The sequence below is a fragment of the Sabethes cyaneus genome, chromosome 3 (assembly GCF_943734655.1).
Source record: "Sabethes cyaneus chromosome 3, idSabCyanKW18_F2, whole genome shotgun sequence".
Classification (NCBI taxonomy): Eukaryota; Metazoa; Arthropoda; class Insecta; order Diptera; family Culicidae; genus Sabethes; species Sabethes cyaneus.
The window spans coordinates 20901755-20929407 of NC_071355.1; the positions used below are offsets into that span (position 1 = coordinate 20901755).

General features: G+C 39.1%; 2 protein-coding genes across 2 annotated transcripts in view; one reads left to right on the forward strand and one right to left on the reverse strand.

Annotated features, from left to right (window-relative positions):
• Positions 1-1833: 1833 nt before the first annotated feature.
• On the reverse strand, positions 1834-26013 carry LOC128739352 (G protein-activated inward rectifier potassium channel 3). The gene is made up of 7 exons (XM_053834834.1): positions 25877-26013; positions 21358-21472; positions 3274-3421; positions 2667-3215; positions 2482-2606; positions 2295-2400; positions 1834-2156 (listed from the first exon to the last, which is right to left on the reverse strand). The coding sequence occupies exons 1-7, from the start codon at positions 26011-26013 to the stop codon at positions 1834-1836; spliced, it is 1503 nt and encodes a 500-aa protein (XP_053690809.1).
• LOC128742871 (serine/threonine-protein phosphatase 2B catalytic subunit 3-like) overlaps positions 22266-27653 on the forward strand; it is a 237653-nt gene continuing 232265 nt past the window's right edge. The window contains exons 1-2 of the mRNA XM_053839360.1: positions 22266-22366; positions 24245-24909. The gene's annotated coding sequence lies outside the window, so the exon portion shown is untranslated. The remainder of the gene's footprint in view (positions 22367-24244; positions 24910-27653) is intronic.

A 27653-nucleotide genomic window follows, 5' to 3' on the forward strand; every position in this document is an offset into this window, starting at 1 on the left:
AAAAAGAAATTTCCCGGTTTTGTCAGTTTCCCTATTTTGTCAGCCCAAAATTCAACATGGGGCTGACAAAATCGGAACATTAGGGTATTGTCGTTATCGTCGGGCCACTGTTATGGTCGGGCCATCACGATTTTACAGTTTTAGTAACTCATGATATCTATGATACAACCATTGTAAAACTTCCTACTGCGATAGCTAACTTTTCACAATATTGCGAGTTTCAATCGTGTATTCAAAACACCCGTAGTGAATTCAGTGACTAAATCTTACAAAAAAAGTTTTCCAGGGGCAATGAACTTTTCTTCAAGAAATGATTCATGAAATGCAATTAACGAAATAAATTTTGAAAATCTATGAAGCGTGTTGTGCTGCACACGAAGACTATAGAAAAATCCCCTCCAGTAAGGTGTTTGGGAAGGCTAAGGTAAAATATCAGAAAAGCGCTATTTGTAAAGGTCGGGCCACCTGAGTAGTCATGGTTGGGCCACCATAATGTTAAGCGCAGAAGCGCAATAATCGCTAGAGAATGTCAGTCACGTAAAATGTGATAAAATAAAGCAAAATAAATACGATAAAAACCTAGATTTTTGTTATTTTTTTCATTGTAGTTGTACACTTCGGAAAAGGCAATTGTAGCAATATTGATTTTACAAGATCGCCAAAATTTCGCAAAAATGCAACTAAAAATAGGGTATTTGTACTTATATGAGTCGCTGTTCACGGAATTCATTCTTTCCATGTCTCTATATGGAATTTCAATACATATGTCTTAGATTTTTTTGCGGTGGCCCAACCTGCACAACATGGCCCGAGTATGACAACATTTTTTGTCTTCACGTAAATGCCTGTAACTTTTTTATTTTTCAAGCAATCAGTTCAAAACTTTCCGGAAAGTTACCTTATTCTTAGACCTTTGCAACGATGTATTTAGATTTCTAAAACTCTATTTGAAACGAAAGTTACGAGTGGATTCCAAAACGTGGCCCAACCACGACGACACTCCCCTACTGTATTCTAAAATGTATAGCTATATGTGCACATATTTTCCTAGATGTGTCCATGAAGTTAAAATAGTCAGGAATTCAGAAGTTTTGCATGAAACGTGGGGTGCGCAGAATTAGGTGCGTTTACGGTAAACGGGACTGAAAACATGAAAATGAAAATGAAGAAAAATGGAATGAAAACCCGAACAGAAAAGACAAAAAAAGAACAGAAAAGAGGGAAACTGAAGTGCAAGGGGAAAAAAGGTAGCTAAAAACGGGATAAACGCGACAGAAAAAATAATGGGCAACTGAAAGAGGAAAACCGTAACAAACAAAGCAGGAAAGGATATAAAAAGAGAAGAAAACGGTGAAAACTGGAAAAGAAGAAAGGTAAAATAACAGAGAAAAGACGGAAAAGAAAATTACAATTAAATGAGAGAAAAACATGAAGAAAACCAGTAATGAAAACTAGGCCTAGGCTCAAAATAAATCAGAGGAAAGGATAGTAAAAGTTTCAAAAATTAATATATGAGACGTAACAAAAAATAACAAGAATGTATTATTGCTAGAATAAGAAAATATGGCCAGGACTAAAATGTCTGTCCTTCACCAAATATTATTGGCTGATTAATTGTTATAATCCTATTGTTATTCACTGCCAAAAGCGTAGTTACTGTAATTCACACTGTTATTTAAAATAAGCAGATGATGATTACCAAACACACACATTCAAACGCACTCGCAAATTTAAAAATATTTACCAATAAAACCTGGAACTCACAGCACACTTTGATTCGCTACCCTCGCTCGCGCTCCCCCTTAGAAAATTGATCGTCGGCTTTAGCTTTCCTCAGCACAACGAATCCAGTGATGGTTCCTTGATGGAAAGCATGCGGGCACTACGCTGCCTCTGAGCCGTTGACGGCGAACCCTCGGAGACGGCCATAACGCTGACACCACCCAGAGCTTCACTACCACCACCACCACCGCCACCGCCTACGTTAGCAAACGTAACACCCGCATGGTTCTGGGCAGTCGCGTTCAGATTGAAATGCAAAAAACCGTTATGCTGCGACACGGGCTGCTGCTTGCCGGCCAACCGTGCCGCCGTGGTAGCCGATGCGTTGTCCGAAGAGGACGACGTGTCCGATTCGTCACTGGACGAGGACGGCACTTTAGACGGGCACGGACGGAGGTTTCACAAACGACAGACAGAACAAACAAACAAACGAAAACATAAGACAAGTTGTCGAAAACGAAACAATTGCAATAAAATGGCTAACAAATTTAAAAAAGGAAATGTTAACTTACCGATGCCATTCTGCTTGTTGAGTTCCTTTTTAACGACATTCAGCTGTCGAGCACTGCACAGTGGCGTATCCACCTCGTACGTATTGTTGAACATTGTATAGTCAACCTACGGAGAAAGGAACGGATAGAAATGGAGAGTGAATTCAGAACGCATGCCTTGTTATGGCACATGCGCTTTGCAACATACCTCATATTCTCCGGTGTCTCGCTTGAACGTAACGACCGATTCGAATCGATGGCCCCAGAGAATTTCCGATGGCAGATAGCTGCTGCGTGCCTGAGTTGTCATTCCCGTCGACTCCACCACACCCTCTGAAAGATTAACAAACTTCAATCAAAATATCAACCACTAACTGGAACTGTGGATACTACCAAGCATAACAACAATTTCAAATCGTTCCCTCAGCATATCCTGAGCGGACAAGCTGTACAGTGGACTTTCCCGGTCGATCTTATGAACGACTATCGTTGGCCAGATAAACATCAGCCGATCGTCTCCGCCATCGCAGCTGACCTCTAAATTTTGCTGGAAAAATGGCAGCACTTCGCCCTCCTTCGTGACTTTCCTGCGAATAACCTGCGCCGTCACGTGCGCCTCGATGATATGACTCTTGCGCATATCTCCTACCCGGAACATCAGACAGGGCACCCCGTCCCGGTGGCAGATGACGGCATTGCGCGAGAAGAGCAACGTTTGGGCTCGCTTTTTTGGTCGCGAAAGCTTCGCGAACACGATACCTACCATAAATGCTTGAATAAATACACCGGTGATGCTCTGCAGGGCCAGTATGAAGACCGCCTCCGGGCATTCCTCCGTTACGAACCGATTACCGTAGCCGATGGTATGCTGGGTTTCGAGCGAGAACAGGAATGCGGACGTGAAACCGTAGATGAAGGTAACGCACGGCTGGTGCTGAGTATCTAAGAGAGTGTGAAATCTTCAGTGAGTGCATTTTTTAAACTTCAAACCCGAACGGACCTCCATTGGCATAGGCAGTCACATCGCCGTGGCTGTAGCCGATCAAATACCAGATCGTGCCGAATCCCAGCCACGATAGGATAAAGCTCAGCGCGAACACCAGCAGCGTCCAGCGCCACTGGATGTCGACTAGCGTGGTGAAAATATCCTGCAAGTAGGCAACAGAAAGAATAAACGGTACACACGTTAGCATGATCGTCAACATTCGAAACTAACAGTAGGCGTTGCGTGAGTTTGTTCTAGTACCACTTTCGTAGGGTGACTGACTGTTAATAGTAAGCTTGAGAGTTGTAGCATTTTTTTGTTCTGAACTCAAAATTTCGTTAACCCAAGGATACCGAAATAAAGCAAAATTAGGACAGGATTCAATCAAATTTAAACCGCCCAGTTAGCTCGGCTAGGCGATGCTTGCTAGATAGAGTCGGTACGATCGTTGCACTCGAAATCTGTTGATAAAGAAGGGTCAAGCCTTAGCAAGACGTGCAAGCCCAAAGCTTTGCTTTTGAGTTAGATTTATTAAAAATTGAACCCTAAATGAGCTTGATTTATTCAACGAATTTTTCATTTCATTTTCATGCCCTAATTATGCAATTTTACTTGGTTTTTAGTTTTTTTTGTGAAGAATCTCCCACGAATGTCTCTTATCTTCTATAACACCGGTTTATAAAAAAAAACTTTTTCCTCGCCATTCAATTAAACCGATTAACATTGGAAAAATAAAGTGTGTAACTTTTTCAAATTGTATTGTGGGTTCAGCAGTTGAAATGGAAAACAACCATGCGTCGCCTTTGCCTACGGAATTGATGGAGGCGCCTATTTTACCGCGATTTTTGTTTGTCATGAAGAGCATTAGTTTTATCTCTCCTAGAGCATTTATTACATAAATAGTTTTATTCTTTATTTAAATCCTAACTAACTCGATAAACTGTATACTCATTAGAACGAAGCAAATAAAAGTAATATTCAATTCCTTCTCTTTTTGCAGAGATAGAATTTTCGTCGATTTTGATGAAACAAGATTTATTTTTCGCAAGATGAAAGAGGCTTTCACATCCAAATCAAAAACAGTACCATTCTTAATAAACAAAAAGACAAAAATCATTTTTTTTCCAACTTTGTTTAATTTCCCTTCGACGAAAAGAACTTGAAAATCGTTGTCCAAAGCTAAAGATTTAATGATTATAACCCAAAATTAATTCTTTCTGATTCAACATTTTTCGATTCTTTGTTAAAATTTACTTCTCCATTACATATGAAAAATAAGGTTGTTGATAACCGGCCAAGCCTATAATCAGTTAAATAAATAAAATAAGGCTGTGCGAGATCTCGGAAAATTTCGTCTTTACCGAAATCCAAAGAAACCAAACTAAATTTCGCACAGCCTTAACGAAAAATGTTCACAACGTGTAAAGAATGAAATTTTGAAACTTGTTAAACATAATTAGAAACAAAAGTCGGACGACTGATGTGTGATAGACACAATTTAGAAAAAATATAAATAATATTGAGACAAATAAATCAATAATCTACAAACACCAGGCAAAAATGTTGCTAAATATGAAAACTAACTAACGAAACAATTATAGTTAAATTTGTGCTCAAGCCTACCAAACTCGTAATTCTTACGGCTACAAACAACCTCATTTTGTTATTCAATGCTTACTATCAGACGTTTCTTTTAAAAGCCGAACAATTTTGTTATTCTTGGCTAGCTACTACTATTTCCAATAGTACAGGTAGCTAATGAACTATACGTCGAAAAAACGGTTTGCTTTTTGACAATTAAAACAAGTCAAGTTAATCTTAGGTGCATTGCTCAGGTGTAAAACCTGGTGGCAGTAGCTCATTGCGGGTAGAACCCTCCCAATCTCTCCCAATACATAGCTTGAATCCGTATCCGCACATATTGGAATTCCATTTGCTTAGTGCAGATTGTAGAATGGTAACCTTTTTACCTTTGTTATACTATAACAAAGGTTTAAAAATTGGTCGAAAAACACGAAATTGATCCGAGGCCCGGAGGGCCAAGTCACATATACCAATCGATAGGGTTCGACGATTTGAGCAATGTCTGTGTGTGTGTGTGTGTGTGTGTGTGTGTGTATGTATGTAATGATTTTTTCTATCGCCTGTTTCTCAGAGATGGCTGAACCGAATGGTTCGCTATTACTTTTGTTTGAAAGGTGTTATTGTCTAGTAGATCACTATTGAGTTGTTTCGTGATCCGACATTTCGTTTAAAAGTTATAAGCAAAAATGTGAAAAATACGTGACACGGGTTTCTTCGAAACTACATGACCGATTTCAACGATCTTAGTATCAAATGAAAGCCCTTATTAAATCTAAATTCTTCAGGATTTTTTAATTGAAAACAAACAAGTAGTTTAAAAGTTATGCTTAAAAAACCTGTTTTGACAAGGTAATAATTATCGCCTGTTTCTTAGAGATGGCCAAACCGATTTATGTGCTATTAGTCTCATTTGAAAGATAATATATCCTAATAGATCACTATTGAATGGTTTTTTGATTGGACGTTTAATTTGAAAGTTATGAGCAACCGTATACACCACACCAAAATTAACAAAAATTTATAATGATTTTAACCAAGATAATCAACCTAATTTCAATTATTTTAATATCAAACGAGAGGTTTTGACACTACGAATATATATGCAAAATTTCATAAGAATTGGTTTTACCGGTCAAAAGATATTAACCCTCGAACACTCGCGCCAGCTTTTGTAACGCAGTTACTCGCGCGCACAATAGCCGCAAACCAAAGAAAACGTGTGCACTAGAGTTTTTACTAGGAAAACTTTGTTTTTAAGTTTATCGAACCTTTGGAAGAGTTTCTTGAAATTGAAAGCTCTATCGTCTGGTAGAATTTGAATTTTGATTAATCCCCCTAAAAGTGAAATAAAAAAATTATTTTCCTTCAGTTTCCATATAACACATTGATGTGTTCTGCAAAGTTTTAGAGCATATTAGTACAAGAAATTTTGCTGAAGACAGTAACCTTCTATCTCTTCAACGAAGAGATCTTATTTATTGTATATGAATTTGAAAAATCAGTTTTTCTATTTTAACTCTTTTTGTAATTGTTGTATGACTTTTTCATGTATTACAAAGTTGTATAAATAATAAAAATACACAACTTTGCTGAACATAGTATACCTCTATGTTTCCTTGTTTACGAACTGTAGAACTTTGATTATAAAAAATACCCTGATTTTGACCCCGAATTACTCGACTACCAACAGACGGATACATTTTAAACATTTTACATTTGCTGGTAGTTTTGCTGCACACAGACACCATTTTTCCATATGAAAAAACGAAAGAAAATTCCAGTTGGGGCCAATTGCGGTACACCTCACATGCTACTTGCTTCGTTTCTGTGATGTCGGTTTATGCTAATCTATTTTCCTAACAATTTAAAGTAATAATGCATTGAATAATTCTAACATTTTGCTCATAACAAGTTTATTGAAGAATATACGTTAGTATATACGTAATATACGATTTGTAACTATATAACAATATGGCATTCAAAAACCTACATATGGTGTACAAAATACAACAACGTGAGTAACCGAAGGTTCATAAAAATTGATGAAATTTATTCAAGAGAACTTTATTGTTGTGAATCAAATAGAATGGCGTTACAGGAAATTATGCATAGTTCAAAAACCTTTTAACTAGACCTTTACTACTAGGGCTGTCTAACCGGTAGTACCGGTAGTACCGAAACCGGTAATACCGACCAATTTTTGGATACCGAAATACCGGTTTTGGAAAGGCAAAAAACCGGTATTTCCGGTATTTTCTAATATCTTGGTATTTTCTAACCTCCTCCTTCCTAATTAGAACTAAGTTTGATAGAAGATTTACAACTTGTAGAAAAACAATTTGGTGTTAATGCTGACGAGATTCTTCGACTACTAGCAATGAAGAGAGTGAAACTGTGGATCAAATAATTATAGCTCTTGAACCCGTTTAAGGCACAGTAGAACATATTTGCTGTAAAATTAATCTAACTCAAAATCTAATTAATTAATCTACTCAAAATCGACAAATCGTGCCTGACTGTCAGTCGTCGTCATTTAAAAGTCACTAACTTCAGCAGAAGGTTACTTGAAACGTTTTGTTCAACAAATCAAACAAGTCGCTTCATTTATGAAGCAAGAAGTCAGCTTTATTTGTTTGTTTCGACGATGCCGGGCCCAGATCAGAATACGGGGATCTTTGCGCTTTTTGAGCATGCTTGCCGTCAAAGGATCTGCCAGAATAGAATTTGAAATACATTTCAAGTCTTTCGAGTGATGCATTGATTAAACAAGCAGATGAAATCTCTATTTCACTATCTGCTAATATTGGGATTGATAACAGAGAAGAGAATGTATCGGTGACCGACGATGAAGAGGATGACGCTATTCAAGGGTTCCTGTTTGGGGATGGAGGAAAAATTTGTGGAAAGACTGTAGGAGACCGGGGAATTTATTATGCTAGAAACTAGGGTAAAGAACTAGTTTTAAGCAGGCTAAGCGGGTCACTGATTGTTTTACCTTATTACAAGCGATGGGTTGACTAAGTGGGGGATATCAGCATACCAATCTTCTTGCTATCTTTAGTTCTTCAAGCTGTTACCATTGGAAGACACTATTGTTGAGCTAAACTTTTGATTTTTCGCTTTAAAAGTTCGAGCGGCGGAACTAATTTTGAACACACCGAACCCATTTTCACCCGCAAGGTGCTATTTTAAGCAATCCTGAAATCTGATTTTTTTTTGCGTCCCGTTAAAAAATCCCTCGAACTTTTCCCCCTATTCAGTAAGTTCGCGTTCCTATCCGCGACCGATTAGTACGGCATCTGATGCGTAATCGGCATAGCGTATCGGCATAGATGCGTAAAATGCCATCTGTCTAAATTGTTTATCGGGGCATACACTCACCGCACCGTTCGGCAAACGGTATTCGTCGTCTCTTTTATTCTCTGGTGTTCTTATGGGAAACTGCGAGTTTGACGTCTCACTCGCTGTTCATAAGGATGGTGGGAGAACAAAAGAGGTAAACATATAGCAATACAAACGATCCGAGTACAAAGGATCAGAACAGTGTTGTCAAAGCAAATAACATTGAAACACATCGTTGCTTTATTATATCACTGAGAAAATCTTCGAAAATTATTGAAAAAGCTGTCTTTTGTGTTGTTTTTAATAAAGAAAAATTAATTATGAACATACATTTCTCTTGAAAGTATTGAACCACGTTTTCACCATAGGAGGTTTCAGGTAATTTCAAACTTAAAATTCTTATTTCCAGAACCGAAACAGTGTCTTGGCAACACGATAGTTCATCAGTTGTGCTGCAGCTGCTGCTAGTGGTGAACAGGTTCCGTCAATTCAGAATTTGTTTTCAGTTTTGTTAGAAAATAATAAAACTTTTGGCTAGTGACAAAGCCTTAGATAATAGAAAAAACCTGATTTAATCCACCTAGTGGTGAAAGGAACCTTTGTTATACGATCTTACTTGCTATTTGAGATAGAAATCGACACGTTTGGCTTACATGAAATTTTTGGAAATTGAATAAGTTTACAAAATTTGAACCAAATAGAAGCACTTATAAATTTTGATAGTTCCTTTTCTCATGAAGTTGCTGAGTAAGTTGTTACTAATGAGGGTAAGTCCTAGTAAAAGTAAGTTGTAAGATGAAATATTATTCTTTAACATGTGCATTGCGTTTATAGTTTATAAGTTTTTGAACTATGCATAATTTCCTGTTATGCCATTCTATTTGATTCACAACAATAAAGTTTTCTTGAATAAATTTCAACAATTTTTATTAACTTTCGGTTACTCACGCTGTTGTATTTTGTACAACATGTGGAGGTTTTTGAATGCCATATTGTTATAAAGTTACAAATCGTATATTACGTATATACTAACGTATATTCTTCAGTAAACTTGTTATGAGCAAAATGTCAGAATTATTCAATGCATTAATACTATAAATTGTTAGGAAACAAGATTAGCATAAACCGACATCACAGAAACGAAGCAAGTAGCATGTGAGGTGTACCGCAATTGACCCCAACTGGAATTTTCTCTCGTTTCTTCATATGGAAAAATGGTGTCTGTATGCAGCAAAACTACCAGCAAATGTAAAATGTTTAAGATGTATCCGTCTGTTGGTAATCGAGTAATTCGGGGTCAAAATCAGGTTATTTTTTACAATTAAAGTTCTACAGTTCCTAAACAAGCAAACATAGAGGTATACCAAATTCAGCAAAGTTGTGTATATTTATTATTTGTACAACTTTGTAATAGATGAAAAAGTCATACAACAATTACAAGAAGAGTTAGAATAGAAAAACTGATTTTACAAATTCATATACAATAAATAAGATTTTTCTACCTTCACTGAAGAGATAGAAGGTTACTGGTTTCAGCAAAATTTCTTGTAATAATATGCTCTAAAAGTTTGCAAAACACATCAATGTGTTGTATTGAAACTGAAGGAAAATAATTTTTTTATTTCACTTTTAGGGGAATTAATCAAAATTCAAATTCTACCAGACGATAGAGCTTTCAATTTTAAGAAACTCTTCCAAAGGTTCGATAAACTTAAAACCAAGTTTTTCTAGTCAAAACTCTAGTGCGCACGTTTTCTTTGGTTTTGGGCTATTGTGCGCGCAAGTAACCGTGTTATAAAAGTTGGCGCGGGTATTCGAGGGTTAATATCTTTTGACCGGTAAAACCAATTCTTATGTAATTTTGCATATATATTCGTAGTGTGAAAACCTCTCGTTTGATATTAAAATAATTGAAATTAGGTAAATTGTCTTGGTTAAAATCATTATAAATTATTGTTAATTTTGATGTGGTGTATTCGATTGCTCATAACTTTCAAATTAAACGTCCAATCAGAAAACCATTCAATAGTGATCTATCCGGCTATATTACCTGCCAAATGAAACTAATAGCGTGTAAATCGGTTTGGTCATCTCTGAGAAACAGGCGTTCATTTGTACCTAGTCAAAACAAGTTTTTCAAGGCTAACTTTTAAACTGCTTATCCCTTTTCAATAAAACTTAGCAAAATGTTTAGTAATAGTAAGAGCCTTCGTTTGGTACTAATATCGTTAAAATTGGTTGCGTGGTTCCGGAGAAAACCGTGTCACGTAGTTTTCACATTTTTGCTTATAACTTTCAAACGAAAAATCAGACCACGAAACCATTTAATAGTGATATACTAGGCAATAATAGCTTTCAAACAAAAGTAATAGCGGTCGAATCGGTTCAGCCATCTCCGAGTAACAGGCGATAGAAAATTCGGAGCGAACACACATACACACATACACACATACACACATACATACACACACACACACACACACAGACATTGCTCAGTTCGTCGAACCCTATCGATTGGTACATGTGACTCGGCCCTCCGGGCCTTGGATCAATTTCGTGTTTTTCGACCAATTTCTAAACCTTTGTTATATAGTATAACAAAGGTAAAAAGAGACTGAATAATATGGTATGTGACAATTGAGTGCTTGACTTTCAGAGTGGTTGTGATCAGTGCTGAAAATTTGATGAATTCGTTAGTAGCGAGGTGGCGATTGCTGAAGAGCAGCTGAAAAATGTACGTTCTTGGACAACAATTTTTAATTCATCATATTTCTTGTCGGAAACCCAGTAAATTGTGTTTGTGTGAATCAAATGTATGGTTAAGTGATTTGTGAAGATGATCCTATCAAAAGATTTTGAAAATATGAATAAAAAAGTGCATTTTCGGATCATTTTTGTTCAACTGATTAAAATAGGTAACACTGCTTAACTCGTTCCTTACCCTATATTAGCAGAATTTTTAAAATAGTTAAAAGCGGATTTCCCTATTATAGATTTGAAGAAATGAAAGGAAAATTCCTGATGCTTTTAGAGCCGTTCGTCAGACTTCGATGAAAGCGGAAGTTTTTTCAATTGTTGGAAGTGGGAGGTGGCAACAAAATCCGTTCCAGCAGGGAAAATAAATCGCTAAGCGTATTCTATCTGCTTAAATTCTACATTGCTAATCAACAATACTGCAGCTAAAGTTTGAAAATAAAGTCATTTATTGAAAAACAGCAACTTTCCTATTGATTTCCAATAATGTGCCAATACCGGTATTTTACCGGTATTACCGGTATTTTCTACGCCAATACCGAAATACCGGTTTTCATCAAAAGCGCCGAATACCGACAGCCCTATTTACTACGCAATGTATATGTTAAACAATAATATTTCATCTTACAACTTACTTTTACTTGCACTTACCCTCATTAGTAACAACTTACTCAGCAATTTCATGAGAAAAGAAATTATCAAAATTTATAAGTGCTTCTATTTGTTTCAAATTTTGTAAACTTATTCAATTTCCAAAAATTTCATGTAAACCAAACGTGTCGATTTCTATCTCAAATTGCAAGTAAGACGGTATAACAAAGGTTCCTTTCACCACTAGGTGGATTAAATCAGGTTTTTCTACAAAAATGTGGATGAACAACATCAGTTGTTCAACGGACAACACTAACAACCTAACATCACATTTCTGAAATCGGAAACATGAATAAGTACGACTAGAAGCAGCCCACGTACGTCGTCTCACGTCTAATTGAGAGTAAATCCATGGCACTTTACCAAATTTTCTATAACTTTGACGAAAAAACACTTTTTGATTGTGATAATCTAGATTCATTATAACGAAGATAATCGGAAAGTATGTACAAGTGTGTAGGGTGCAAGCTACGATTCATACGATGAAAATATGAGGCCCTGTCAGAGGCCTGGTTTTGGCTACAGACAAAATAAGACACCTATAGTATTAGATAGTATAGTATAAGAGTATTATAGTATTAGACATTGCTTCCCAGTTGGCTTCGAGGTATGACGCTGGCGTAATAAGCCAGTCGCCGTATGTTCGAATCTCGGCTGGGAGAGGCTGTTAGAGTCAATAGGATCGTAGCAACTGGCCCTGCAATTGTCCTATACTCTAACAGATGGCTGCGAAGTCTGTCGTATAAAAACAGAAGGTCCAGTTTCGATCACGGTATGTAGCACCTAGGTTTTGGTTGCTTTTAGTATTAGATAGTAAGATGTGTAACAGCAACAGGATGGCGCGACATGCCATACAGGGCCAAAGTACCTAACAAAAATTTTGCATTGCTCGTTTGTACATTCGAATTTCGGCTAAAGAAGGCTGTTCGAGTCAATAAGATTGGGTTTCTTAGAGACGCGACGAGGCTAGAGACAAAGTGACAGCTTATCCTCCATGCTGTTCAACCTTGCTATTGAGGGGGTGATCCGACAAGCAGGCATCAAAATGAGAGGCAAGATTATCACTAAGAGTTGTCAACTCTTAGGGTTTGCACATGACTTTGATATCATAGCCAAAAACTTTGCGACGGCGGAAGCAATTCCCACGTTCTTTCGGTTGGTACATGAATGTTTTACTAACTAAACCACTGCACAATGGGCAAAACCGAGCTCGTAATCCCAAGAATTAGAAGCCGCCGGTTTAGAATCTTACAAGATACCTATTCCTATGCAAAAAAAGCGATAAATCGATTGGTGATAGTTTCATCCTGCGCAGACTTCGGGAAGTGGTCCATTTTGCCCAATTTTCCCCAAAAATTATGATAAAAGCTAATTAAACAGTATAAAAACTTATTTGCCGTCCGGAAAACGAACTCAAATAGCTTCCAAATGTTGGCAAAACATCAGAAGAAACAAATCCCATCCATATCCATATTGTCCATATTATATTGTGTCCAATCCATATTGTGCGAAATGCAAGAATAGTCCATTTTGCCCAATTCCCCTTTAAATACATAGTAAAACCTTATTAGAGCAATTAAAACTAATTCAAAGACAGGGGAATAAACTCGAATAGTACCAATTTACTCGAAAGACCTCTGAAGAGTTGAATGTCATCGATTTAGTGCCGTGATGAATTCACAATCGGTCCGTTTTGCCTGATTCTCTCCTAGATCTACAAAAACATCTTCAGAAAAATTATAGAACACACTAAAATGAGCAGCTTTGCTGAATGTAGTAACTATCTATCTATTGCTAGTTGGGAGATATAATGATTTATTTAAAAAGTACATTTAAAAATCAATTCGGCATAATAACTCCGCATCTAATTAATTTATTGCTTTCAACTGTTCTCCAAAGTTATTAACACATTTTTAAGACTGTTTTTATTACTTTTGTGTTAGTTTTAGTCGCTTTAATTAGGTTATCTATGTATATGGGGGTAAATTGAGCAAAGTGGACTATTCTTGCATTTCGCACAGTATGGAATGGATATAATTTGATTCTTCTGACATTTTGACAAAATTTGGAAGGTATTTGAGTTTGCTTCACGGGCGGCAAATAAGTTTTTATACTGTTTATTTAGCTTTTATCACGATTTTTGGGGAAAATAGGACAAAATGGAACACTGCCTGAAGTCTGCGCAAGATGAAACCACTACCAATCGATTTCCTGCATTTTTTTACATAGAGATATATGTCTTGTAAGATTCCAAACAAGCGGCTTCTAATTTTTGACATTACGAGCTCGTTTTTGCCCATTGTGCATTGCCGCATATCGAAGAGACTCCAAAGTGTTCGATGTAGCTCTAATCAGTCGCGTCAATTTGTCCGGAAAACCGAGTTCGTGCATTATCTGCCACAGTAGGTCTCGATCAACTGTATAATATGCTGCTTTTAAATCAATAAAGAGTAACGCGTAGGCATGTTGTACTCCCGATATTCCGTAGGGGTCGGGTGGTAAAAATTTGGTCCGCAGTTGCGCGAGCCTGCCTAATAACTTCTTACAAAACTTGTGCTATCAGTGACAGCTGGCGTAATATTCCTCCGATAGCTTCTCCTCCTCCCAAATCTAGGAAATAACCCAGCGTAGAGGCGTTGCCACCGTTTCTCGGTCATGTTTACAAAGCTCTGCCGGTAGGTGTTGGTCTTCAGTAACCCGATTTCTTGTTTGACTTCTTGGAAATCAAATGCAAGAATATTACTGTCTTCCATGGGCACTCCCATGGGTAAACTTCCATTCCGTATCCTTCTGCAACTTCACCATTGAGGTGTTCAACAACGAACTTGATTCCGCTTATTGACCACCTCGCACTCGTTTGCGATCCGAAGTAAGAGATTAAAACTGTTTTCGATTTTATCGAGAGCTTAGCGTGGCTTTAGTTCTTCCAGCAGAACACGTTTTCGAACAGCCGAAACTTATAACAACCATGCGTCTCCTTTGCCAGTGCAATTGATGAAGACGCCTTGTTTATCACGAATTAGGTTTTCTCGTGTTTTAGATGCGAATATATTGCATAAATAGTTTTATTCCTTATTTAGATCTAGGCGAACGGATCAATTGAATTCAGTAGGCTCCGTAATGACTCCGATTAGTAAAGGTAAATGTTAGTTTAGTTCAGTTTATTTGCTCACAAAAAACTTAAGACTACTGTCTTTTCTGTTCACGATTCGATCAGATGAAGTGTTATTACAAATACTAAATAGAAAAACAAACTAACAAAAATTAATTGTCTTCTCAGCTGAGGCAGCAGGAATATACAGAGCAGCAACATCACCGTCTGATCAACCAATCGCAGTTATTAGCGACTCCCTCAGCGCAATTCAGGCACTCGAATCACAAACAGCTCGCCACCCGTGGATTCAGGCAACACAGAAAGACACCAGAACAGACACAATTTTCATCTGGGTTCCAGGGCACTGTGGCATCCCTGGCAACGAAGCTGCTGATAGACTCGCCGGACTCGGGCGAAAAGGAACTTTGTACACCAAAAAAGTGGCCTACATAGACGTCAAAAAGTGGTTGGAAAGCGAAATGAGACGAGCAAGGGAAGAAAGATGGCACGGCTGTGAAGATATTTTCTTACGAAAAATAAAAAACGCAACTATCGCCTGGACTGAAAGAAAGAACTGGAAAGAAAGAAAAGTATTATCAAGGCTAAGAACTGGACACACAGGAATAACGCACAATCTAACAGGCACCGGAGAATTCAGGAAAACCTGCTCGATATGCAATGTCACATTAACTGTGGAGCACATAATTACGTTCTGTCCGGAGTTCGAGGGACTACGACGCACCTACAACATCTCATCAAGCGTAAGGGAGGCACTGAGCGACGATCCTGTAGCAGAAACGACGATAATATTGTTCCTGAAAGACTGCAGCTTATTCGACCAAATTTAAATTGAATGCTTTGGCAGAAACAAAATTGAATTTCTTTACTTTTTACAAAGAGGCGAACCAGCCGCAGGCTGAAAACCTCTCTAATATAGAATTAAAAAAAAAAATTGTTATAATCAAAATTTGGTCAACTTTAGCGTGGCGCATTTCTTTTAATTGTGCAATTAAAAAAACTTTTAATTCATATTGCAGGTGTGTGCGTGCAGAATGGTTTAGTTCCGGCATTTGCTCCTCGATTTTCAAAATGGCGTTCAAGCAAAAGACGTAGCGCATCAAAATCGCGAAAATCACGTCGCATCGCAAAAATCTAGCAGCAACGATATAAAAAGAGTGGCCAACGCTTTCAAGCAGAACTCTATCCCCTGCGTTCGAAATGTCGCAAACAAGTTGAGAGTATCGTCTACAACCTTGCATCGAGCGAAAAGGTTAAGTAAATGTTTAGGAAAATCACGTCTTCCTTAGAGTAGTACAGCACATTTTTTCATTCCCTCTAATGTCTATTAAATTTTGCTGCTTCCCTGCTTGTCGGGCAAGTTTAAAGTGAAGTTTTGCGTGATGCGTTTTTTAAGATATAAAATAGTATAATACAGATTTAATTTTTCATATGAATGTCATAATTTTCTGCATGTGGAATACTTGGATCGACTCTCCTTGATATAAGGGAATCAGCACTGAGTGGTTGATAAGAGGGGGGGTTCGTAACAGGAGGGGGGAGGCCATAGCTCTTAAATGCCTGGATAGTTCATTACCAAACTTGACATACATGTTCCTTGACATGAGGGAATCAACACTGAAGGATTGACAAGAAGAGGAGGAGGGTGGGGGTTCATAACAGGGGGGAGACCATGACTTCGAAATGCCTGGACGGTTCTTCATCAAACTTAGCACACATGTTCCTTGACATAAGAGAATCAGCACTGGGGGGTTAACAAAAAGGAGGGGGGAAGGTTCCCTAATAGGAAGGGGGAGGGTCCCTAATAGTGGGGGAAGCCATAACTCCGAAATGCCTTGACCGTTCTTTATTAAACTTGGCACACATGTTCCTTGACATCAGGGAATCAGAACATATAGGGGGGATAATAAAGGGGAGAGAGATCATAACTCCGAAACGCCTTGATCGTTCTTTATCAAACTTGACATAAGAGAATCAGAACTGAAGGGGTTGACAAAAGGGGGGGGCTTATAACAGAGGTAACAGAGGGAGGTTCCGAAATGTTTGGACGGTTCTCCCAAAGGTGACGGTGGGACAAAAAGGGGAGCTGATGACCGGAGGTTGCTGACAGGAAGGGGTGAATAATGCCAACATGACTAACAATTTATCCATACAACTGTTAATCAGAATACGAGACATTAAACTGCAATGCTCGCAGCTGTAGATTTGCCAAATGTAATTATGCACCAAATCAAAGGGACTGTATAAAAAGTGTTCGATCATTAGTGTTAAGTGTTGTTGGCTGACTCTGTATGAGTTACAGGGGCAATCATTCAAACAGTGTGGAGTTGATCTAAGAACACTATGTTTTTCTCATGGTCAACTTTATGTGGCATGTTCCAGAGTGGGTTCAGCCAATAGATTGTGCATACTTGCTCCTGGTAGTGAAACTTGTGTAGTGATAATGCCTTTACATTGTTTATAAACAAGTCTGGTCTTGAAGTGAAATGAAAGAAATGACAGGTTTGTTGTATCCATGGAAGAAGCACTGTTGCACCTTCTACTTTCTATTAGAATAGCAGGTAGTACTAAAAAAATGTAGTACTAAACTAATAAATAAATAAAAAGCTGTGTTTAGAAAAATACAATAACAAAACTATTCATTTCCCATGGGTGAGGTGGCCATTGTCAAAAGTGGAAGGCGCAAATAGGGAAAATGTCTTTGTTTCTCTTTCTTTATAAGGTTTTAAAGGGATTTCCGTAAAAAACAGATGTGCAAGTGGCTGGATAGATGAAAGACGGGAAGCTGACAAATGGGGAGGAACGTACAAAAGAGGAACAAGCGTTATATTTTTGCATTATAAGCATTTCGGTTACAATAACTGCTGTACAAGTAACTGTGAGACAAAGGTGCCCCGAGTAAGGTCGGGTATTCAGCTAGTTTAACTATAAGAGTGATTTTTTGCACTGCCAAGAATGCTTTATGGGGGTCATATAGAATTCAGCATGAAGGAAGGATAATGAGGGGCCTTGAGAATTAACCCATGCTAAAGCCACTTGACATCGAATGGCCTTATCCTACTAAGATTCGAGCCTATGACCACACGCTTCTCAAAGTAGACTTCGGCTACGGAACCCGCCAAAAGAACAGTTAGTACCCGAGTGTTTACTAACTAAACTACCGCCGCACCGTGGGATGAAACCCAAAACCGGGTGGACAAAAGTAATTACGCTAAAACCGTTAGCCTTAGGTACATAGTATCTTCAGAAAAAATTTGTTATTTCAACTTCCGCATTTTTTTAAACTTATAAACTTTTAAACTTTTTAATGGCTTAAGTTAGCTAAATAAAATGTTCAGCAAAGTTAAAAAACATTAAATTTTGAATCTTTGCTTAAGAAATGAAAGTCCTATCTCTTATGGTTCATAGGATGAAGTAATTTAAAGTTTTTTGGACGGGGTGGGCCTAAAAAATCAGTTTTTTCTTAATATCTCCTTTCGTGTTTATTTCTCACAAATCTTGCCTGCTAAGCACTTTCACATCCAATAAATACGCACGTTTTGTTTGAAGGAATCAAGTCGCTATCTCCTTCGGTTCTGTAGCTATAGGTATTTTTTCTAGAAAAATATGCATTTTTCAAATGTCAATAACGTAAAAGTGCTCAAAAGCAGCAAATCAAATTTTGTATAGATGTTTAGTTATATTATGGGCACCGAAATCAATTGAGATCGCATCGGTCCAGGTCGGCCCTTTTTTGCTAGATCGTATTGAATAATGAAGGAAACATTACCGTTTTATTTACCAAAATCACAATTTTTACGTTAATAGAATGGATTGAAAAAGCGAAAATAAGTCTAAATGTTTGTATTTATCTTAATCATGTATAATTAATAATGGAATAACTCTTCGGGGCAATTCAAGCTGAAATACCTATAATGTTTGATATTAGCAGATCTGTAGTTGTTTTCTCACTCCGAAATTTTCGCGTATATGTTTTTCTTATATGTTAATTGTTTCCCGTGCCTCTTCTGACATCATCCCAATCGGTAATATCAGAGAATCAGCTACAGTAGAGCCATGCATCAAAACTATGTTTCTTGACGATCGAGGAATCCACTACTTCGAGGCATTAAAAGTGTATCTCTCATTTTTTAACAATTTTCAACCAATTCAACCAAAAGTGTACTTGAAGATCCAATATTTGAAGACCTCGTGTCAGTAGCAACCCGGTTTCAACGAGGATGACTGTTATATTTTCGGCGACAATAGTTACTTAATATTACAGCACCCATATCCACTAAGATAAAAGGTTTTCCAGCTCGAAAAAAACCCCAGAGCCTCCTTCATAAGCTGATTACAGATGATTGAGATAAATACAAACATTTAGACTTATTTTCGCTTTTTAATCCATTCTATTAACGTAAACATTGTGATTTTGGTAAGTAAAACGTTAATTTTTCCTTCATTATTCAATACGGTCTAGCAAAAAAGGGCCGACCTGGACCGGTGCGATCTCAATTAATTTCAGTGGCCATAATATAACTAAACATCTATACAAAATTTGATTTGCTACTTTTGAGCAGTTTTTACGTTATTGACATTTGAAAAATGCATATTTTTCTAGAAAAAATGCCTATAGCTACAGAACCGAAGGAGATAGCGACTTGATTCCTTCAAACAAAATGTGCGTATTCATTGGATGTGAAAGTGCTTAGAAGGCAAGATTTGTAAGAAACAAACACGAAAGGAGATATTAAGAAAAAACTAAAATATCGGTCCACCCCGTCCAAAAAACTTTAAATTACTCCATCCTATCAACCAAAAGAGATAGGACTTTCATTTCTTCAGCAATGTAATTCAAAATTTAATATTCTTTAACTTTGCTGAATATTTTATTCAGCAAACTTAAGCCATAAAAAAGTTTATATTTTGCACTCGCCTACTAAGATGGCTACCCTAATTTCATATACACCAAAAAATGCAGAAGTTAAAATAACAAATTTTCTCCGAAGATACTATATACCTAGGACTAACGGTTTTACCGTAATTACTTTTGTCCACCTAGATTTGGGTTTCATCCCACGGTGCGCCGCCCTGTTATTTTATCTAATCTAATATCTAGTTCCGTTTTATTCTCCAATTCTATCATTCTACATTCGCACCACACATTCGTCTCCAATATCTCTAGCAGAAGTTTAATAAATATATCTGAACGTACTGAATAAACGATTTACTATACGTTGCAAAATAGTCAAACAAACGCATCTTCCACGCACATAATGAACAAAGTGCCGTTTAAATTCTCCAAAATCAACTGTACAAGCATTGAACAGAGGTGTTTGGTCATACTTTGAAAGCAACAGTACAGCATGTGCTGAATAAAACGTGCCGGTTGATCCTATATTAAGCAAAAGTTATTCATTGAGTACACTTAAAACACAAGGTGGTACACGTGGCCCAGTATGTCTTACTTAGGTCACGCTTATTCGTTTTAAAAACACAATCTAGACGAAGTAAGGCGACATCCATTTAGTACGTCACGCAAATTTTGACCAAAATCAACCCCCCCTCCCCCCCTTGTCACATTTCGTCACACATTCGTGACCCCCCCTGAGAAAGTACGTCACGTAACGGCAATCCCCCCCCCCCCCTTCACAACAAAAAAATTAAATATTCATTCCAACCTTTTTATTTAAAGCTATCAAATGAATTTCAGCAAATAAAAAAAAGAAAATTTTCGAGCTTATAAGTCATCGATTCACGGATTTTGAAGATGATCTTCAATTGCTGCAATCGGATATGCTTCAGAAGTCGCTGATGTGCCGTCGATTAATGTTTAGCGCATATCTACGCCCTTTACATTCATCCACTCAAATTCGTCTGATCTAGTTGAAAGAATCAGGACTTCCAGCTGACGCCTTGCAGCAACACGCCTTGGAATAACTTTTCTGAGGGACTTTGTCATTTTGTGTATTTATTCAATCGTGTAATCATTCAACACTACCTTAGATGCGAAATTTAATCCGCAAGTGGCTTAAACCCTATCCTTAAGAGAGCTTTTGAGTGAGGGGCAGTATAAATTATACCGAAAAACCTTAAAAGCAGCCGTGGAACTTCGGTATGAGTTTTTGTTCATCGATTGAGTTCAGCACGAATATCAAAGGAAAACATTGTCGTGGGTCTCTGGTAGCATCCCGTAACCCTTCAGGAGTTTGTGCGACTGCTATTTGCGGTTGCAAAAATCTTTTAGGCAGGACGGTACTCAAGCAGCTCTTCAGCGGTGTACTGCATATTCTGTAAAGCCTTAATGGAGAGTTCATACTACATAGAATAAATGTGTCCTGTTCACACATATATGTTCAAAAAAGTGTTCATTCAAAAAATTTAACTATTTGTTTTAAAATCTATCAGTACGTTAATTTTATAGAAGCCGTCAATAGTTGTATCTTCAAATGAAGGCTAAATTATAATTTCCCGAATAAATTTTCCATTTGATTTGTTTTTTTCATGTGACGTCACATAACTTCATACCCCCCCTCCCCCCTACGTCACAAATCGTCACGATTAGGTCAACCCCCCCTCCCCCCTATATGCGTGACGTACTTTATGGATGCCCCCTAACACACTCTCACTGAGAATCTAGCAATGGCAACAAAGATTAAAAACCATAAACCTACCTGTAAATAGCGTCTCCTTCGTTTGGCAACATTGCCTTGCACCACATTGCAGTCGCCATGCTTGAAAATCACCCGCTTGCGTATGCGTCGCGATGAAAACCTTGTTTGACGATATCTGTAAAAACAAAACAGAAAAATGCGAAAAAAAATATTAATATTAATTCCTAATTTTTTATATCCATTCATTTTGTACAAAAATCATTATATCCTTCAGGAAAAATAAAAAATTCACCACCATTATCATTTCATTTTCAACTCCAGCAAACCCCCCGTTTCAATTTCCAGCGAATTTAGCGGCACAAACTCACCACAGTGCCCGCGACCAGCCATGCTTTGACGTTTGCCTTTGGTTTGGAGCTTCGCACCGCAACACCACCCGCAAGCTCACCCACCAGCACCACATAAATCGATTCTCGCTCTCGCGGCGCATCAACTCTGCCGCGTGCAGACACACGTACGTATGGAACGACGACGGAACCGCGAACGAATATTGGAGCACTGGTATCCGCTCCAAAACCAAACGCTTTACGCTCCCACTCGCGAGCTTTCCATTTCATTCATGCGCTTTTCCGCCAACGAAAGCCTCGCCGTGCGACCGAAATGGAGCATACGTATAGTTGATCCGCTCTCTGTATGGGCCATCACCGCGACGGTCGACCGACGTACGGTGCGGTGAGAGATGCAGCCGCCTGCGCGTCGAACGAGCGAGCACGAGAGGAGGTCACTGTGACACACCGCCTTTGCTATAGATGGGTAGTAGGTAGTTATGGGCTGGAAAACGGCTGCAGATTTAACTAACTATCGACCCACACATACCTACAAGTTCGCTCTGTTGCTCTCTCTCCGCCTGGCAAAACCTACCACCATATAGGCCAGCACACCAGCACAGCAGTGAGACCAAACAGAAAGAAAATTTTGACAGCTGCTCTATTTTTTATTTATACGGGAAAACAGTGGCCGAAAGTTTTCGTGGATAAATCTCGTATTAACCTATCGGAACAACACCCAGGTAATGTTCGTCGCGTGCCCATCGGTCCCCGCCAGTGGTTGAGCGTGCAGAACGAGTCGAAAATCGCGTGCAAATAGTGTTTTCGGACCCTTCTTCGAACCAGAGTGCTCCCCAGTGGTGATTGAAAATCTGACATTTTGGAATGCCTTTGCTGACCGAGCGACCGTCTCTGACCGATACGGAACGGCGCAGATGAAAAAACAATCGCTCGTTTCGGGGTGCTTTTTCGACGTCCGCTGATTTGTTGTGTGGAAATGTTAATTGGTGACTCTGGAGGAATAATTTTCTAGGAAAATTATTATCTATAAGGCTATTGGAGCGCAGCTCCCCTTTTGAATCTTGCAGAAGGAAGAGTCAAACGAGCAGCACCAGAAAGCAGCAGCGAAGGGAGAGTGAGTTGCGACTTTCGAGACGGCGAGAAAGAAGCAAAAACGCATCGTACTACATACAAGTCGCAAGTCGGGCAAGTGAGGTACTGAAATGAGCAGCAGCAGCAGAACAGAGTCCACAAAGTAGTCTGTTCGTGACCCCCGTGGTTCATGTGTCGTGATTCGTCCACTCGTGAAAACTGAAATCTCACAACCGAACGAACGGGGCTTTTTGTCAAGCTGTTTGCCAAAAAAGGATTAAAACCGTGTCGTTCGGTCTGGAAGGCAGTAGGCCATGACCTGACCGATGACGGCGTAAGACTGGAAGCTTGAAATACAGCCATAAATCACCCTCGTACGTAGGTAATCGGGTTCAAGTGCTTGCTCGGTTGGAGAGAAGGTTGAAATTTTCTTCGTCAAAACGCTAAACGGGTTCAAACCCGTGCGAGATTGATCCATCCAGGTTTTAATCACTGGTTGCTTCACTGCGTGAAAAGTGAGGATCGAAATTTTCTTTTTCCCCCATGCCTCTTGCAATGGTCGTTTGCTCCACCACCACCGCTGCACTGGCCACTCTGCGGCAGTAGCACCAGCACGTTCGTCAGTGTAGATAAGTTAATTAAAGGTAAGGTGAAATAGTGAAGGCATTTCCAGAAGGCTAGCGGGAATCGAAGTGAAAAGCAACAGGAAGGAGCCGGAAGGAAATTGCCTATCGAGGTCAGATCCCTTCTGCGGGCCCCTAGTGTGTAGAGCAAGTGGATTGTGAGAAAAGCATTGAAATATGTGCCAAAGCTAGAAGAAAGAATGTTCTGAATCGGTGACACGGAGCATTAACATAGCCATTAAGAGAATAAAACAGGGAAGAAAAACGGAGACGACTACGGCGAAAAACCGAAAAAAAAATTCTAACGAACTGCAGGTGCTTCTAGTGGCAGTGGGGCTTGGTGGTAGCTGGAACTGGCCGAGCAAAAAGTCGAGTATGGGCGAAAAAGAAAATTTTTCTCGTTTAAAAAAGGCTTAACCAGAGAGAGGGGTAGAGCGAGAGCGAGAGACACCGTTCGCCAACCAGCGTATGAACGAGACACGACGCTCGCTGCTGGCAGAGAAAATCATTTTCCATAATCAAGGAAAAACGGTAGGCAGGAAAAACAGCAACAACGGAGAAGCGAAGCGAAAACCAGAGAAAGAGAGAAAAACGCAGGCAGGCAGGAGAGCACTCCCGATCCGATAGAACAAATGATCCAGAGCTCGGAGCACCAAGTTTCAATCGAAAGAAACACACACGGAAGCACGCGGATAAAAAGTCCTGAAAAATTTTTGTTTTCCTTCTGCCAGCTCTGTGGCATTGGCAAATGGTAGTTGGCAGACACTGACGGTGGAAAAAGTTTGCTTACGGTGCTAAGCCTACTGCTACATGGATTGCGTGAACGTCTCTCGGAACGTCGCCAGGCAGCAGCAGCAGCAGCAGGCGATGCAAATCTGATTGTGTGTATTTTTGTATTATTTTTAGAAATCCTCCCACTACGATTTCCCGTTGGTGTAGGAATTTAGGTGTTTTCTTTGATACAACCAGAGTGCACGAGTGGCTAAAGCGAATCATTAGTGTTTAGTGTTTGAAGTGTAAAAAAAAGAGTTCAAGAAATAGGAAAAGTCCAGCAATTCGATCTTGAATCCAGATACAGGAGGAAGAAAAGCGTAGTGCAATATATAGGAAAGAAGAAAACCCTGCAAGAGGAAAATTCGACACTCAGATAACATCATCCTTTTAAGCGACAAGTTTGTCCTAGTGTGCGTGTGTACTGGTCAGTCGCAGCAGCAGCAGCAGCAGAGAACGAAGAGCAAAAGTTGGGAAAATTCAGCACCACTACAAGCAGCAGCTAGATAGAGAAAAGCGTAAACGGGAGGAGAGTTGCCAATTGGAGCCTGTCCGAAAGGCGAAAGGACGACGAAAAACGCCATAGATAGTGTGTGGAAGAGGTCCCCGGTGAGAGAGCGAGCGCACGGTGCCAGCCAGAAAAGGAATCCATCCGAGAGGATTATCGATAACGTAGGACACTCACACAGGCAACCGTTTCGGCAGGGAACAGATTAGCCTGTGCCTGGTTTCGAGACTGCTCCATGAACTGCTGCAGTTCGATTCACCGTAGCTTGCCAAGGTGGAAACTCGGCATCCAGGTGAGTTTTCCAATGCGAATTGAAACTTCTTTCAAGCCAACCGACCGACTGCACTGTCGGGCGTCTTGTTCAGCTTGTCCGGACCGGACGAGAAGCCTCCTTTCGTGCCACTGCTAGTCGCATACATATCGTGTGGCAATAATTTGATTAAAACGTTCGACTCGAAGACGAGACCGACCGTGCGGTGTGTGTGGTCCCGGGGGACGAGGGAGTTGGCAGGGTTAAAAGCGTGAACGGAGGTCGAGGAATCACGAAAGGTTGATTCCAGCAGCTTGCGTGCATGATTAGTGCTGGTTATGGGTCACACCATGTATGTAATCCAATTCCTGCCAAGCCACTGCTGCTGCAGGGCCAATTGCATGCAACAGCTTAACGGCGGCATGGAGGCACCTTGTCAGCAATAGCCAGGGAGGCTTTCTTTACGGTATTTGAAGTGATGGTTTATTCTAGTTTTCCGACCGTCAATAAACAAGCCATTATTGTGAGCTGTGGTACACTGTAACCCGACAAATTGGCATCGAACGTTGTTTTCTTCTACGAAACGGAATAGAGAAAAGTATTTTTCATAAACGTCTGTTGTGATTACGTTTATTTTCATTTCAGAACAAAGTGACAGAATTTCCGCGTCCCAACAGGTCAGTAATTGTTTGTTTCGATTGAACCTAGACCATGTTGATGTCCTGAAAGTAAACTGTGTTGTAAAAATCCCCGATAATGCCTTTGCGACAAACAATTATGTTAAAATGCAGTTCAAAATCATTAGAAATTTCAATTTTCGATGAAATCATAGGGGATAGAATGTCACATTGTATGGAGGTATTAATGTCTTCTCCCTATTTCTTACATAAATAATGAAACCCTAACCAATACCTTGTACGAGACACTTCGAGAGCAACGTACCGCAAAAGTGCCACTAAGGGACACCCTTTGGCGCACATTCGGTTTGCGGTATCGCTTTAGTTATTACTCATTCCAGTCCAGCGGAGGCCTGTTTAAGCTGGCTACCGTTAGTCTTCGATCGACCGGCCGCTTGTTGTTTGTGTTCAGCCAGCGACCAGCGAGCGAGCGCAGCGGCCACCTAGCCAGTTCTGTGTTTGCACCCATTATCGCTTATAAAGCTAGCGCTAGAGCTACGGTTTGAACAAGCGAAATCAAATGGAAAAATATTTGACTAATTTTGAACGAACGAATGAACGAACGGCTTATCATTTCTGTTGGCGCGTTATTGCGTGACGCAGAAGCTAGCCGCTTTGTTTTATGATTCTTAAATCGTGTTTCTTTTTTTTTTGGTTCTTACCTGATTGTCATTAATTTTTATTCAGGGATTTGCCTCAATAGATTCTGGTACTATAATTATCACTTGGAAGATAGCTAAAAATAGAATCAATCATCGATCAAATGTATAGAAAAAATCGGCAACAAAAACAAATATTTATTAATTCACTAGCTGACCCGACAAACTTCGTATTGCCACAAATTAAATTGTGTTGTACATAAATCGTGAATCTCGGATCTAGGATCATTGTCACAATCTCGAGATTTGCAAGTATCTAAGGAGCTCAACCTTAGATAATTCATTTTGGCAGTTACATGGCAGTTACTATGAAAGCATGGGTAGTTTAATATACAAGTTTGGAATTTTTCCTCACAGTAAAGTAGAAAACTCTTAAAGGCTTAGAGGGGTCATAATTCGTCAGAAAAAATTTCCTGCCTCCTAAAATCCTCACATGCCAAATTTGGTTCCATTTGCTAGATACATCTCGAGTTATGAGGAAATTTGTATTTGATTTGTGCAGGTGCCCCCCCCCCCCTCCTAAATAGAAGAGGGGTCCATATTCACCATAGAAAAATTCCTGCCTCCAAAAACCCCCACATGCCAAATTTGGTTACACTTGCTTGATTAGTTCTTGAGATGTGAGGAAATTTATATTTCATTTATAAGGGAGCCCCCCACTTAAAGGGGGCAGGGGTTATAATTCACCATAGAAAAAAAATTGCCTCCTAAAACCCCCACATGCCAAATTTAGTTCCATTTGCTTGATTAGTTCTCTAGTTATGCAGAAATTTATGATTCATTTATATGGGAGCACTATCATAAGAACCTTCCCCTGTCCCCAAAACCCCCACATACAAATTTTCACGCTGATCGGTGATCTTGAATCACCTAAATATGTCGTCAAAACCACTACAAGTATTTCTTAAATCTTAAATTGATAATGGCTGACTTCATTATAAGCAGGCTTCATTTTCGGTTTTTTGCTCAGTAGATGCTCATTTGTCTCCAGTGCCTTAACGAAACAGAATTCGAAAAAGTAGAATGAAGAGCAATTGTAGATATAATTATTATCTACAGTATTGTTGAAGAAAGTATAGTTTAATCTTTTTAAACTCACTGTGTTTACGGCGTTATGGGGATACTGTCCCGTTGGTAGCCAAATGAGAGCTCTATTTGCTACCAACGGAGTATCAATCCAACAGCGTAGTAAAAAAGCGTTTCAAGCATTTTACTTTAGTTTAAATGTGAAACCCAAATCTATTATTGCTTTTCATACAGACGTTATTATTTAACTTGCAAAAACCTACTTAAAAGAAAGACAAAAATCAAAGAAAAAGTTTTTTGCCGATGTTCAGAAATTCCATTGTTCAAATTACCATTTTGTTTCGTGTTAGAAGCGTTAACTCCACTCGTCCTCAAATTTTTCGAGTTTTTTGGGCTGTAGAACCCACAGGCAATTGATTTAATT

Excerpts from the sequence above, each read along its gene's own strand:
- LOC128739352 (XM_053834834.1), bottom strand. The coding sequence starts at position 26,013 with ATGGGTGCAAACACAGAACTGGCTAGGTGGCCGCTGCGCTCGCTCGCT. Across the intron at positions 21,473-25,876 it reads CCTCCGCTGGACTGGAATGA|ATATCGTCAAACAAGGTTTT; the intron begins GTAATAACTAAA and ends TTGTTTTTACAG. Across the intron at positions 2,157-2,294 it reads CAACAAGCAGAATGGCATCG|TGCCGTCCTCGTCCAGTGAC; the intron begins GTAAGTTAACAT and ends GCCCGTCTAAAG.